The sequence below is a fragment of the Manis pentadactyla genome, chromosome X (assembly GCF_030020395.1).
Source record: "Manis pentadactyla isolate mManPen7 chromosome X, mManPen7.hap1, whole genome shotgun sequence".
Classification (NCBI taxonomy): Eukaryota; Metazoa; Chordata; class Mammalia; order Pholidota; family Manidae; genus Manis; species Manis pentadactyla.
The window spans coordinates 15,134,527-15,150,866 of NC_080038.1; the positions used below are offsets into that span (position 1 = coordinate 15,134,527).

The following is a 16,340-nucleotide window of genomic DNA, read 5'->3' on the forward strand; positions in this document are numbered from 1 at the left end:
AAACAAATGACAACAACAACACAAAGCCCCAACTTCTGTGGGACGCAGTGAAAGCAGTCTTAAGAGTAAAGTATATAGCAATTCAGGCATATGTAAAGAAGGAAGAAGAATCCCAAATGAATAGTATAAAGTCACATTTATCGAAATTGGAAAAAGAAGAACAAATGAGGCCCAAAGTCAGCAGAAGGAGGGACATAATAAAGATCAGAGAAGAAATAAATAAAATTGAGAAGAATAAAACACTAGAAAAAAATCAATGAAACCAAGAGCTGGTTCTTTGAGAAAATAAACAAAATTGATAAGCCTCTAGCCAGACTTATTAAGAGAAAAAGAGAGTCGACACACATCAACAGAATCAGAAAGAAGAAAGGAAAACATCATGACGTACCCAACAGAAATACAAAGAATTATTAGAGACTACTATGAAAACCTACGTGCCAACAAGCTGGAAAACCTAGAAGAAATGGACAACTTCCTAGAAAAATACAACCTTCCAAGACTGACCAAGGAAGAAACACAAAATCTAAACAAACCAATTACCAGCAAAGAAATTGAAGCGGTAATCAAAAAACTACCCAAGAACAAAACCCCTGGGCCAGATGGATTTACCTTGGAATTTTATCAGACATACAGAGAAGATATAATACCTATTGTCCTTAAAGTTTTCCAAAAAATAGAAGAGGAGGGAATACTCCCAAACTCATTCTATGAAGCCAACATCACCCTAATACCAAAACCAGGTGAAGACCCCATGAAAAAAGAAAATTACAGACCAATATCCCTGACGAACATAGATGCAAAAATACTCAACAAAATATTAGCAAACCGAATTCAAAAATACATCAAAAGGATCATACACCATGACCAAGTGGGATTCATCCCAGGGATGCAAGGATGGCACAACATTCGAAAATCCATCAACATCATCCACCACATAAATAAAAAGAAGGACAAAAACCACATGATCATCTCCACAGATGCTGAAAAAGCATTCGACAAAATTCAACATCCATTCATGATAAAAACTCTCAAAAAAATGGGTATAGAGGGCAGTACCTCAGCATAATAAAGGTCATATATGATAAACCCACAGCCAACATCATACTTAACAGTGAAAAGCTGAAAGCTTTTCCTCTGAGATGGGGAACAAGACAGGGATGCCCAACTCTCCCCACTGTTACTCAACTTAGTACTGGAGGTCCTAGCCACGGCAATTAGACAAAACAAAGAAATACAAGGAATCCAGATTGGTAAAGAAGAAGTTAAACTGTTACTATTTGCAGATGACATGATATTGTACATAAAAAACCCTAAAGACTCCACTCCAAAACTACTAGAACTGATATCGGAATACAGCAAAGTTGCAGGATACAAAATTAACACACAGAAATCTGTGGCTTTCCTATACACTAACAATGAACTAGCAGAAAGAGAAATCAGGAAAATAATTCCATTCAGAATTGCATCAAAAAGAATAAAATACCTAGGAATAAACCTAACCAAGGAAGTGAAAGACCTATACTCTGAAAACTAGAAGACACTCTTAAGAGAAATTAAAGAGGATACTAACAAATGGAAACTCATCTCATGCTCTTGGCTAGGAAGAATTAATACTGTCAAAATGGCCATCCTGCCTAAAGCAATCTACAGATTCAATGCAATCACTATCAAAATACCAACAGCATTCTTCAATGAACTGGAACAAATAGTTCAAAAATTCATATGGAACCACCAAAGACCCCGAAGAGCCAAGGCAATCTTGAGAAGGAAAAATAAAGTGGGGGGCATCTCACTCCCCAACTCCAAGCTCTACTACATAGCCACAGTAATCAAAACAATTTGGTACTGGCACAAGAACAGAACCACAGACCAGTGGAACAGAATAGAGACTCCAGACATTAACCCAAACATATATGGTCAATTAATATACGATAAAGGAGCCATGGACATACAATGGGGAAATGACAGCCTCTTCAACAGCTGGCGTTGGCAAAACTGGACAGCTACATGTAAAAGAATGAAACTGGATCATTGTCTAACCCCATACACAAAAATAAATTCAAAACAGATCAAAGACCTGAATCTAAGTCATGAAACCATAAAACTCTTAGAAGACAACATAGGCAAAAATCTCTTGGACATAACCATGAGCAACTTCTTCATGAACATATCTCCCGGGGCAAGGGAAACAAAAGCAAAAATGAACAAGTGGGACTATATCAAGCTGAAGAGCTCCTGTACAGCAAAGGACACCATCAGTAGAACAAAAAGGCATCCTACAGTATGCGAGAATATACTCATAAATGACAGATCCAATAAAGGGTTGACATCCAAAATATATAAAGAGCTCACGCACCTCAACAAACAAAAAGCAAATAAGCCAATTAAAAAATGGGCAGAGGAGCTGAATAGACAGTTCTCCAAAGAAGAAATTCAGATGGCCAACAGACACATGAAAAGATGCTCCACATTGCTTGTCATCAGAGAAATGCAAATTAAAACCACAATGAGATACCACCTCACACCATTAAGGATCGCCACCATCCAAAAGACAGACAACAACAAATGTTGGCAAGGTTGTGGATAAAGGGGAACCCTCCTACACTGCTGGTGGGAATGTAAATTAGTTCAACCATTGTGGAAAGCAGTATGGAGTTGCCTCAAAAAGCTCAAAATAGAAATACCATTTGACCCAGGAATTCCACTTCTAGGAATTTACCCTAAGAATGCAGCAGCCCAGTTTCAAATAGACATATGCACCCCTATGTTTATCGCAGCACTTTTTACAATAGCAAAGATATGGAAGCAACCTAAGTGTCGATCAGTAGATGAATGGATAAAGATGTGGTACATATACACAATGGAGTATTATTCAGCCATAAGAAGAAAACAAATCCTACCATTTGAGACAACATGGATGGAGCTAGAGGGTATTATGCTCAGTGAAATAAGCCAGGTGGAGAAAGACAAGTACCAAATGATTTCACTCATCTGTGAAGTATAAGAACAAAGAACAAACTGAAGGGACAAAACAGCAGCAGACTCACAGAACCCAAGAATGGACTAACAGTTACCAAAGGGAAAGAGACTGGGGAGGATGAGTGGGAAGGGAGGGATAAGGGGTCAGGGAAAGAAAGGGAGCATTATGATTAACATGCATATTGGGGGGGGCATCGGGAGGGCTGTGCAACACAGAGAAGACAAGTAGTGATTCTACAGCACCTTACTACACTGATGGACAGTGACTGTAATGGGGTTTGTGGGGGGGTACTTGGTGATGGTGGGAGTCTAGTAAACATAATGCTCCTCATGTAACTGTAGTTTAATGATACCAAAAAAAATAAAAATAAAAATAAAAATGACTGCAATTGGCTGAATCTCATTGATTATTAAGTCCTAGGAGTTCATTATAGTAAAAAAGAAAAAAAAAGAAGAGAAGTCAACAGTAGCACAAAAACCCAACTCATTGGAAACCACCCGCACTGGAAGTAACTAGGGCTCTGAGAACTGGAAATAATTAAGAAAAGAAGTAATTATTGTGCTTTCCTTGTTTGAGCATTGTTGCAAGGTGACTTAATAGCCCTAGTTTATGAGGGCAAGGTGTTTGCTTTGGAAAATACCAGCTAATAAATGAAGAAGGAATAATAGTTATAGAAACTATTTTTGAATCCTTAATAAAATAATTGTTTCAAGTAATGATTTCCAGTGGATGAAACCATTAGATGAAAGCCTGACAGGGAACTTTACAATGAAGGGATCAGCTGTAACTATGGGAACTCATCACTTAAAGTGGGGCAACCAGGGTTGCAAGCCTCCTGATATGATGCAACAGGGTTCAACAGCATGAGCTATGAAATAATCTTGCCAAAAAAGTTTAATAGAAAGTGCAATAAAGGAACAAGTCAAACAATATCAGAAGGAGAATAAAAGAATTTCCACTCTCCTAGGAAAAGACATTGTTATGTCACTGTGGTAAGAAGACAGCCTCCAGAACAATCCATTCAACTGATCAAAGACAACTTGCCTAGGTGAACGTTTTTTTGCAAACCAATTAATCATTAACTGCTCTTCATCAAGCAAGAATAGACTGACTCCAATTACCATACCTGAGTGCCAACTGAGCAACAACAGCCCCACCCAAGTAACCACTCTTACAGATGATGTTAACTCACTTGTGGGCTTGAAAATTTGCTAATTCTTGAACTCCACCCTTTCCCAAAGCCCTATATAAGAACATTGGTCTACTTTGCTTGGAGAGACTACTGGATCAGCACCACTTTCCCTTACTATAGTAAGCAACAGAATTAGCTTTATGTTTTCTTATTATTGCATATATATATATATATGCCTTTGGTTTTGTCAGCTATTGAGAGGGGTCTCATCTTTTGACAAGATAAATTCATAAAGTGGAATTCTATAAAACTGACATGGTTTCTACAAATAAATGGCAGGGGAAAAACTGAGGTAGACTGTTTTAGGTGAACAGAAGCTTAAGAAATACAGCCAAATGAAAGTACAGACTTGGTTTGGGACTGTAAAGGCACAGTTCTGGAGAAAATCTGAAAATCTGGTTAATGATTGGTATTTGGTGGATCCTTAAGCATTCTTACTAGTTTTGTTAGATGTGGTTACATAAGAAAACATCCCCATTTTTTAGAGATGCAAACTGAAGTAGGTGAGAAATGATTTGTTTGGAATGCTTAAAATATTTCAGTAAAGAAGAAAAGAAAAAAAAAAGAATGGATGCAGAAATATGGCAAAATCTTAATGACTGGAATCTAGATGACTGGTATATATGTGTTTATTGTGTTACTCTTATTTTTGCGAATTTATGTTTGAAAATTTTCATAATTAAAAAGAGGAAAGAAAGCAGGCCAAGAAGGAATGGTGAAGCAAGGGAGACCAAAAAAGGAATGGTTGAAGAGGTAAAAGAAGCAGATGAAAGTAGAAAAACTAAGGGGGAAAGGCACAGTCAACAGTGTCAAATACTCCTGAGAGACATCTTCCTTACCTGTCCCATCTAAAATGGCACCCTGAAGTAAAGAGTAAACACTTCGAGTCCCTATTGCTATTACTATCTGCAATTATTATATTTATTTGTTTTAATATTAATTGTCTCCCCCCCCCCCAGAATGTGAGCTCTGTGAGACCACAGATTTTGTTGGTCTTGCTCACACTGCATCCTCAGTACACATAGCAAGACCTCAATCATCTGCTGAATGAACTGTTTGAACAAATGGTACACAGAATCAGCTTTCTAACAATATGCCACTGGTTTAAGTAACCAGGAGATGACCACAGTGAGACAAGTTTCTGTAGAGTGGTGGGAATGAACAAATAGGCTATAGAATTAAAGCAGCCAAAAAAATGGTAGCAGAAAGCACAGACCACTCTTTAAAAGAAGCTTTGTGTTGAAAGGATTCAGGAAGATGGTGCAGAAACTTGAAAGGAAGGCCAGCTCAAAGAAACAGTTTTTTTTCAACACTAGAGTGTGTTAGTTGAAATGAAGGTGCTAGAGTAGATGGAGTGATGACAATTCAGTGAACATTCACTTATACAGCAAGTATTTTTTAACCTTTTTTATTGTGAAGAATAACGAAGTGCAAAAATAAAAAAAAAAACAAAACCCCAAAGTATACAGCTCAGTGATTTATCACAAAGTGTGTAGCCATCTGGTCAAGCAATATAACACTGCCAGAACACCACTGCCAGAACACCTCATCTAATGTAACCACTTTCCTAATTTTGCCTCAGGTTTTTGCCATCTAAATACAGACCCTAAAAACTATAGTTTGCTTTTAAAACTTTATAAAGAGAATTATATGGTACTTATTGTCTCATGTCTGAACTGCCTTTGCTTAACACTACTGTGAGATTTACCCAAGTCATTGCACTAACTGTGTTTTGTTCATTTTCTTTGCGTAGGGCATGATATACCCTTGGGCCAAAGGCTTCAGCCAGTTTTTGCACGGCTTTTGAGCTAAGAATGGCTTTCACATTTTTAAAGTGTTGGAAACAAACAATGCACAATAAGAATATGTGACAAGAGACTGTATAAGGCCTGGAAAGCCTAAAATATTTACAGGGAGTCTGTCAACCCCTGCTGGATTCCAATGTATGGCTATACCATAATTTATTAATCCATTCCACTGTTTACGATCCAGTTTCCACTTTTTGGCTATTACAAACAATGCTATGAACACCTTTGTACTTGTTTCTTGATGTGCAAGTAACTTGATGCATATAAATTGGGTGCCTGCCTAGAAGTGGGATTATTGGATGAGGTTATGTATTTGCCTTTAGAAGCTAACTGCTTTTGAAAATGGTTCTGCAAGTATTTCTATTTCTTCCAGCTATGTGTATGTTGCCACTGCCTCATCAGCACTTTGTATCATCAGTCTTTTTTACTGTTAGCTATTCTGGTACGGATGTAGTTGTATCTCACTACAGTTTTAATTTGCATTTTCTGATTGAGGGTGAGCATCATTTTATAAGTTTACTGGCCACAGAATATCCTCTTTGGTGAAGTTCCTACATCTCCTACCCATGTTTTTATTGGGCTCTGTCTTATTGATTGACTGGAGTTCTTGATATATTCTGGATACAAGCCCTTTGTTGGCTATATATGTCACAGATTTCTTCTACTCTTAATGGAATCTTTTAATGAGGAATTATTAATTTTGATGTAGTATTAATTTATGAATCATTTCCTTGATGTCTAGTGCTTTCTGTGTCTAAAGACTACTATCCTTACCTCAAGGTTATGAAGATATTATATCCACTCTTCTGGAATTATTTTTGCCTTTTTACCTATGTATATATTTCTAATATGTTTGGAAATGATTTTTGTGTATGTTGTAAGTTGTAAGGTAAGGATTGTTTTATCTTTTTCTATATGAATACCAATTTTTCTAGCACAGTTTATTTTAAAAGGCTGTCCTTTCTCTAGTGCTCTGCAATTTCCAATTATCATAAATTAAGTGCCTATATATGTATAGATCTATTACTGGGCTTTCTATTCTATTGCACAAGTCGGTTTGCTATATTTGTTTCAATGCCATATTGTCCTAATTACAGTTATAGTAAGACTTGATACTTGGTAAAGCAAGTCTTCCCATCTTGATCTTCTTAAGCAGTGTTTTAGCTATTCTTAGTCTTTTGTATTATCATATTAGAATCAGTTTATCAAGTTATACACAAAAAATTTGTTAGGAGTTAAATTTGATTTGCACTAAAACCATGGTTATTTCTTTTCTATCTCTTCCTTGTGCCCAACATGGTAGTCAGTAGCCACATATAGCTACTAAGCACTTTAAATGTGGCTAGCGCAAATTGTGAGAATAAAATACACACTGAGTTTCAAATAAGTATGAGAAGAATAATGTATATCTAATTAATCATTTTTTGATGTTGATTAAATGATAAAATGGTATCTTGGATATGCTGGGTTAAATAAAATATATTAAAATTAATTTCAATTATTTCTTTTTAATTTTTAATGTTCTTACTAAAGAATTTAAAATTACATATGTTGTCCACATTATATTTCTATTGGATAACACTGATCTACAGAATCCACATCTTTACAATATTGGGTCTGTCATAATGTGAATATGGTAGAACTTTCCAAGGTTTCTGGCCTTTTAAATTTCTTTAAATAAATTTTTCTTATTTTTTGCATAGAGTTCATGCATAACTTTTGCTATATTTATCCATAGGTATCTGGTATTTTTTATATTCTTACAAAGTTATCTTCTTTAAAAATTCCATTTTCTATTAGTATAGATATGAAATAATTTTATTTATTGATCTTTTATTAGCAACTTTGCTAAATTCTTATTAATTCCAACAATTTATATGAAGATTTGGATTTTCTATGGATACAATCATGTTATCTAAATAATGATAATTTTATTTCTTCTTTTTAAACCTTACACCTTTCTTCTTTAGCTTCCATTACCATAGTTGTTAGTACATCCAGGACACAGCGAACAGAAGTAGAATAATGGGTATCCTTGTCATATTCCAAATCTCAGATGAAGCATTCAATATTTCACCATTAATGTGAGGATAACATGAGTACTCTAAATCTAAGAGGTGTGCTCAAATTTAAACCATATAATATTGGTGTCATATTAATGAATTTCTTAGTTATCGTTTACACTGTACCCAACATTCTAAAATCTCACTTTTTAATTTGAAGTATTTATTTTTAAATCCCATCAAAATATATCCATTAGGGAATACTTACTTAAGAATCATGGTCATTGTTTCTTTTCGATCTTTTCCCTGGAAAGGTAGTGTACCAGTGAGCATCTCAAACTACAAAAAGGTAAAATAACCAGAGGTATTAGTCAATAAGTATAAAATTTCAATGCCAGAAGGTAAAAAAGCATCATCTTAGTTACAAATCTTCTAATTTGCTACATAATAAAACAAGTGCTATATGTTTCTACTAGATTCATTATTGAACGTCTCGAAAAAACATCTCAAACCTTACCATTAACACACCAAAAGACCACCAGTCTGCACTCTGAGTATGACCTCGACGATTAACTACTTCTGGAGCCATATATTCCACAGTTCCACAAAAAGAATATGCCTTCTTTTCATGGTCAATAGATTCTTTACTTAGGCCAAAATCTGCCAAAATAAATATCAAATTCATAAATACCCTGTAATAATTTGCATATGTAAAGTTTAAACTGAGTTCCAATATTTACATTAATTATTGAAAAAATTCTAACCCAACTTTTTGACACAATTATGTTACTCAATATTTGTACCCTGATAAATCTTAAAGGAAATTATATAGGAGAGAATATTTTAATAAACTGAGGATTTTTACCTGTTAACTTGATGTGACCTTCCTCATCAAGAAGTATGCTGAAAGAAAAAGTCAGAAAATCTTTTCAAACCACTAAATAGAGAGCTATAAAAGCTAAAACTGAAATTACTTTGTTAATCAGATCACCCAATCATTCTAAAATACTGCTTTAGACTGTGAGAAGACAAAGGTAAAGAAGGAAAAAAAAATTTTTTTGACACATATGTAACAACCTTCAAAGGCAAAGCCTTATGAATTTGTGTTAATGAGCCAGGGAGCACTTGAAAACTATTAGGAAAAGAACCATAACCTATACTCTTCTGAGTTGCTCCTTTTAATGCCTTTCTGCAGAGGTGGCCTAACTAAAATTGTTAGTGCTTGCCCAACAGACAAAGAGAAGATCCACATATTTAGGTCAAATGCATTAGAGTTGTTTTTCTTTTGGTATTTTTAAGGCAGGTGACTCAATCATTCTTTCCTAGCTTTTTTTCTGACATGACCTATCCAATTCTCTTCTCAACACACCTTCCTCACAACTCCTTGTTTTCACTGACCCATCCCTTCACTGTATATATTCTTTAGTGTTTTCCACCTTTCTCAGTAAATTGTGGGCTCCTAGACTTTATTCGTCTTTTGGCTCACTGCCTGCCAGAGACAGACAAATAAGAAATGTATGTTGAATGACTGTGGCCAGTCTACTAAGGGCCAATAAGGCATTCTAAATAGTTGGAGCCTCTTCTCAAGGGTACTGTACACCATAAAAGGTTTATTTACATGCACAGAGGGTAGAGATAATCAGTTCTACAACTAAAAAACAGTTTAGAGGGAAAATCATGATAGAGAAGAACAAAGGGACAAGACACAGGTTTCTGGCTTTAGCAAATACTTGAGAGGTAAGTAATGTCATTAATTAAGGAGCTATAGAAAGGGGTAAGTACTAAGCTCTAAGCAAATAATTATACTTCTGGACAGGTAGGTATTTTAGTACACTGACCTAAAAGGCCAAATAATAGACTGTTTTACTTATAGTCAAGGCTATTCCATAATATAGGCATTTCATGACTTTCAATGTAACTATAAAAATGTGCAAGCCAAATTTTGTTAAAATACAATTTTACTATGTCAAAATACTACCAGCTTTTCTCTGTTAACAATTTAACTATGGTTGCAATAAAGTTTTCCACTGAGGGTAATTCAGAAGGGACATATTTTTCAAGTCTCTTTCATAACAAAGGACTTGTTATGAAAAAATGCTAATCTTGATTATGCTTGATTATGAAGCTAACACATTTAGAGAATATAAAGGGAATTATTAGGTATGGTGGAAATCATCCTTCCTTCTACCTGATAAATACATGAAAGACAGTTCTAAAAACAAAATAAACCTCAAATCATTCTCAGTAATTTTGAGAGGAAAAAAAGAAAACATGGCTACAAGGGCATTTTATATCTTCTATAGCAAATGCATTCTTTTAAGATAACAAAGTCCATCCTTTATCTCTGAAAGAAAAAGCCAATTGTATTACTCTCAATATGCAAAGTTCCCTTACAGTCCTACCTACATTTGATCTTATTTGACCTGTCAGAGGTCAATTATATATTTATATATAATTACATATAATTTTATGACCAATGCTGATATAATGGGCTACAATACATTCAATTAAATGATATAAAACACTAACACATATTTTTATTATGAGTGTTTAATCTTACATTTCTAGCAAATATTTTCTTCAAAGGATTACATGGTTGAATATTTTTCCCATAAGGAATTATATTTTATGGCATGATAGTTAGAAATTGGAAAATGATGAGAAAAAGTCAGTAATTATCTGGGAATAAAAGCAGAACCATATGAAACTTACCCAAAAACAAAATATAGGAAAAAATGTAAAATGTGAAAGTATTAACATTTCTAAATGATCACTTAACAAAATTCCAAAGGGGCATTTTCTGTTTCCTGTTGCAATATATCATTTAAATTGTGCATGTAACATTTTAATATAAGTAACATCCAAATTCTTGATAGAGGTGATGGTTGCACAATAGACTATAAACCACTGAATTGTACACTTTAAATGGATGAATTGTATAGTATGTCAGTTACATTCCAAGCTGATTTAAGAAATTCTAGATAGAGCAAGGCTTTTGTTTATATTCTCAAAAAAGGAAAAAAAGCCTTTCTCACTCAAAGTGGTAAATAATAAACAATGACAAATTAAAACACAGGAGTGTGTACAATTAAATAATATTAACTTCTTGATAACTGCTATTATAAGAGCAATGGGAAATTTGCTCAACTCCCACTTCAAATTTGAAATCGTGGATAAGAAAATTTTCAATAAATGGTATTTGGAGGAAAGCATTAGCTCTATGCCATCCCTCATACCAAAAAAAATTTCTAAATGGAGTTAAAAGTAAAATGAAACCATAAAATTAGACAATAAATATCTGATTCTAGGTTTGGAAAAGCCTTTCTAAAAATAAAAATCATGGAAGAAATCACAAAAGAAAAGTTGGTTGGTAGATCTGACTGAGAATCAATACTTGTGTAGGTTAAAATAAAGTTAAAATTGAAAGATAAACTACAAAAATACATTTGCAATATATGTCAAATGGTTAATTTCTTAATTTGCAAAGGTCTTTTAAAAATCAATGGGAAAAAATAACATTTCAAAAGAAAAATGAGCAAAGGCCATGAATAGAAAAAAATCACACAAAAATACAAATTGCTGGTAAACATATGAACACAGATTTCAACCTCATTAAAAGTAAAAGAATGCAAATGAAAGCAAGACAACATTAACAGAGATTTCAATTAATAGATACTTAAAAGCATGAGAATTCATAGTATTAGCTGAAATGTGAAGCACAGGCACTCTAACGCAATGCTTGTGGTAGTTCTATGAAGTGATTTTACTTTTTATTACCTCCTAAGTAATTATATTATATTGTATTCAACTTAGTAGCATGATTTCTTACTTTTCTGGTTTTAAGTCTCTATAGATTATTCCCAGGCTATGTAGATGGTCTAAAGCAAGTGCAAGTTCAGCCAAGTAGAATTTGACATCTTCTTCTGTGAACATCACCTAAAATAAAATAATTTTTCTGTCTTTATTTTCTTTTTTGTTTGTGATTTTTATTTAAAGTTCTATCCTAGAGTTTAAATATTCAACAAATTATAAATGTGCTAATTACCTGTAGTTTTACCCACAATTTACTTAAGAAAGCAATCTGCAAAAATGATTGAAATCAGTCAACTAATCACTTAGTAAGTGCTAAATAAGCACTTTGGAGGAAATAGTTTTGCATTTTGTTAAGTAATAACTATATCCAGATTATATCATTGTTGCCACACCACAGTAACATCTTAGAAATGAAAAGTGATCTTTAAAATGCACACTGAATTTCTACTAATAATTGTTTAAGGATATCTTGTTGCTGTGTTACTGCTTTTGAAAAACTGTAACTGAAAGAATCAGGACAAAAGACAGACAGTCTATCACTTAAAGTTCTACTTTGAAAACATGCAAAAAGTAGGAAAAGGAATCTTTGGCTCTGGTTCTTCAATGTAAGAATCTTGTGCCACTAGAGAAAATATGATAAGCATAATATTGAAATTTAGCAAAGGTTTAGTTGAAATAGGATTCATATATTAAAATAAGAGATTAATTACATACCTCTTTGGATAAGCGTGTAAACAAATCTCCTCCCCTGAGAAAATCCAAAATAAGATACAACTTCCCTTCAGTCTGAAAAGCTGAATGAAGAAATGAAAATTTCCATTTAATGCACCATAGTTTATTTTTTTAGGCTACATTATTAGGTCAAGTCATTCACAAAGGAATTTTATTTTTAGGCAAATTAATGGTTATATCATAGATATAAACTTACTTAAAAATTTTTTAGATTGAAGAGTAGTTGACATACAATACTATTTTAGTTTCAGGTGTACAACAGTGATCTGACAGTTATATACACTATGAAATGTTCAAGATGATAAGGGTAGTTACCAAAGTTATCACAATATTACTGACTATATTCCTTATGCTACACTTTTTATCCCTGAGACTTACTTATTTTATAATGGAAGTTCCTACTCCTTTATCCCCTTCACCTACTCCACCCACCTTCCCATCCCCTTTCCCTACGGCAACCGCCAGTTTGTTCTCTGTATTGATGAGTATATTTCTGGTTTGTCTTGTTTTCTAGATTCCACATATATGTGAAATCATATGGTATTTGGCTTTCTCTGTCTGACTTCCTCAGCGTAATACCCTCTAGGTCCATTCATGTTGTCATGAATGGCAAATTTCATTCTTTTTTATGGCTGAGTAACATTCCACTGTGCATATGTACCATATCTTCTTCATCCATTCATCTATTGATGGACACTTAGGTTGCTTCCACATCTTGGCTATTACAAATAATGCTGCAATAAATAGATTTTTATTTAGAAGATAATTACTGATTTCTCTTAGTTTCCATGTGGAAATGTTAAATGCAATGTTTCTTATTATAGAACCACTAGAACATTTGTTAGATTTTATTCAGGCAATAGTCTCTCAGGAATACAATAGTTCTAAAACATGTGATCAAGAAGAAAAATTCCCAACAGGAAAAGACTTAATTAACCATGAAGCAAAATAGAAAAACCATGTCACTAACTAGAGAAAAAAATGTGGGCTTGTTAGCTTTAATTACACATAATAAGAATCACTATACCTTTACCCACTGAGAAAAGGCAAATATGCCTTTGGGGAAAGGAAAGGTGGTAAAAGTTTCAGGACACTGACATTAGGGATCTTTCTTGCTTTTAAGCTGGGCTAACATGTATGGACGATAAAATGTTGATACATTATTATCTACGATATACTAAAAAAATGATTATTACTACCTGTTCCTATGGCTACCAATCAGAAATTATAATGTTTAAAAGAAACACAAGCTAAGCACAATAAAAGCTTCTGAAGTTTGTCTAAGAAGTAGTGGCTTAATTTCCATGACTTTACTTCTATGTATCTGTTAAACACATATAAATATATGCAAATAAATATTTATATACATTAGTATACTTGAATGCATTCAGGGAATGGGGGATGAGGTGAAGGGATGAGGTGGGAAGTGGTTCATAACTTACCATAATGCAACTTGACAATAAAAGGATGGTTAACTTCTACCAAGATATCACGCTCCATTTTTGTCCGAACACGGTCTCGAACTATAAAATATTGCACATATGGCTACATTGCAATAGCTTTCAGAGACAATTTTTAAAGCAAAATCTCTTCGGTGTCTACTTTAAATAAAATTTTTCTTATATGTGTAAAAAGTGAATGCACATTTTTATACATATAAATAAAACAATTTATAACTCTGATTTCCAAAATTAAGAACTATGTTTTTATTAAATTATATAACCAGTAGAAATTGTATATATTGATAAAATCTGTGCTTTAATTTAAAAAAAAGACAGCATATTAGATTTTGGCTTCATCATCAAATTTACAAGTATTTTAATCAAAATTATGAAAAATGGCCAAAAAGAGCAACTTTTTAAAAACAAGGCTTCCCAATGAGATATTAAAACACACAAAAACTAGAATAGGTTTCAATACCCCTACTGACCCTACCAATTCAATTCAACATTCATTAAGCACCTATAAAATGTGGCAAACATGATGAAGAATGGAAATACCCAAAAAGGTCTATTTTGAGGGAGAGAAGAGGGAGAGGAGATACCTGTGGTGCAGCTGAAAACAAAGGTTTTTTGGAGCTAGAAAGATGGGGATTCAGATGTGTGTAATCTTGAGCAAATTACTTATTTAAACTCTCTGAGCCTCAGTTACTTCTCATCTATAAAATGGGGATAACACCATGGTACCTTTGGGGGCTGTGTGACCATTTGAGATAAGATTTGTACATCTCAGAGCCTGGCATATAAAAAATATTCAATTAAATGGTAGGTTTAACACTATGAATATGATGAAGGGATGCAATGATTTACTACCAGCAATAAAAGTATAGGGATTCAGAGAAGGGAAAGATTAGTTTTACTTGCTTAGGAAGGCTAGAGGGAAGAGGTGAAGCTGGGGACTTTGAGAGTGGAATTTAGATGGGTGGGCAGGATTGGACCTAGAGAAGAAAAGTCCAGATATTGAGTACCAGTGCAAGCAAGGACATGGAGGCATGCATGACAAACAAGAAGGAACCAAATCAGTGTGGCAACTTGGGAGGTATAAAGTACAGAGGATCCAGATTCTTGGCAATTTGGAATGCCAGTACATATTTACATTTGACCCATAGGCAAAGCTCTCTTTTACCAACCAAACATTTTCTGAGCAAATTCTATGAGCCAGGCACTGAGAGACATAAGCACAAATAAAATAATTTTCAAGAAGATCACAATCTGGTGGGGATGACAGACAAGTAAATAAATGATTAGAATACATTCTGATAAGTACTCTTGTGTTGGTAACTCAATGGATGTAAGAGGTGAAAATGGTTATTCATTAAAGTTTAAATATTTTTCTGTTGTATAATAAGGATAAATCATAAATGACTCTTATTTTTCAAGCCAGAGTGACTAAATGGTTGTGCCAAAGATTAAACAAAGAATGGAAAAGAGTCTTTTGTTTAGGGAGGTGGGGACAAAGAGGAAGAGGAGTTGGTTTTCTTTTCAATTTAACGTGACCACAGACATTTAAAAGACAGAAATAAGATCCCTGGGAAAAATAAAGAAGCAAAAAAAAAAAAAATCCTATGTTTCCCACTCTACCAGCTTTCTACCCACAACTGGGAGATTTTGGTGTCAATGACTAAAAACAGGCAAACCAAGAATAGGAATTGATTGCTCTTGATGTCTATCCAGCTATGTGTTTAAATGACTTCTCCAGCTGGTGTATCAAATTCAGTATCAATCTCTGATTTCACTATCTTGTCCTATCACTACAACTCTGGTGTCTTATATTCAACATGCCCTTTCTATTATTTATGTGAATGAGGTTCATCACCTAAGCCTGTTGATAATCCTGTTCCAGTCTAACTCAAATCTACCCTTTTTCCACTGCTACCCACACAATCTTGGATTAGGTTCTTATTACCTTGAAGCTGGATTCCAAATTATTACCTCTTTCAATAATTATACAAAGGTTACAAAGCTTATCATTTAAAAATCACTTCTCTGCTGAGTAAGCAGCAAAAATATCCATCAGTATATCCATCTTGTTATTCTATCACAATGAAAAGAACAATTATTTGAGTCAACAGCTTTAGTTTTTAGTGGCCATGCTAACAGCTAGATGAGTTACCTTGGTCAAATCCTTTCACTGCTCAGGGACTTCTTGCTTTCTTTTCTATAAAATGAAAGGCTAGAACAAGATGATTTTCTTTCTCTTCTGATTCTCTTGTGTGATGGTTTCCTTATACATAACACTGGTGAGACCTCATTTAGTTGAAAATGAGCAGTGACATTCATTTACTAAAGAATTCCTTCATTTTGTCTGAGTTA

The 16,340-nt window shown here is 33.9% G+C and overlaps 1 protein-coding gene across 5 annotated transcripts in view; it reads right to left on the reverse strand.

Annotated features, from left to right (window-relative positions):
* Positions 1 to 16,340, reverse strand: part of RPS6KA3 (ribosomal protein S6 kinase A3) — a 123,038-nt gene that overhangs the window by 41,740 nt on the left and 64,958 nt on the right. For all 5 annotated transcript variants that reach the window (XM_057495925.1, XM_036912838.2, XM_057495923.1 and 2 more), the window contains 6 exons: positions 13,971 to 14,051; positions 12,511 to 12,590; positions 11,813 to 11,919; positions 8,849 to 8,886; positions 8,501 to 8,643; positions 8,252 to 8,322 (listed from right to left, as the gene is read on the reverse strand). In XM_057495925.1, coding sequence (XP_057351908.1) covers positions 8,252 to 8,322; positions 8,501 to 8,643; positions 8,849 to 8,886; positions 11,813 to 11,919; positions 12,511 to 12,590; positions 13,971 to 14,051 — 520 coding nt within the window. The remainder of the gene's footprint in view (positions 1 to 8,251; positions 8,323 to 8,500; positions 8,644 to 8,848; positions 8,887 to 11,812; positions 11,920 to 12,510; positions 12,591 to 13,970; positions 14,052 to 16,340) is intronic.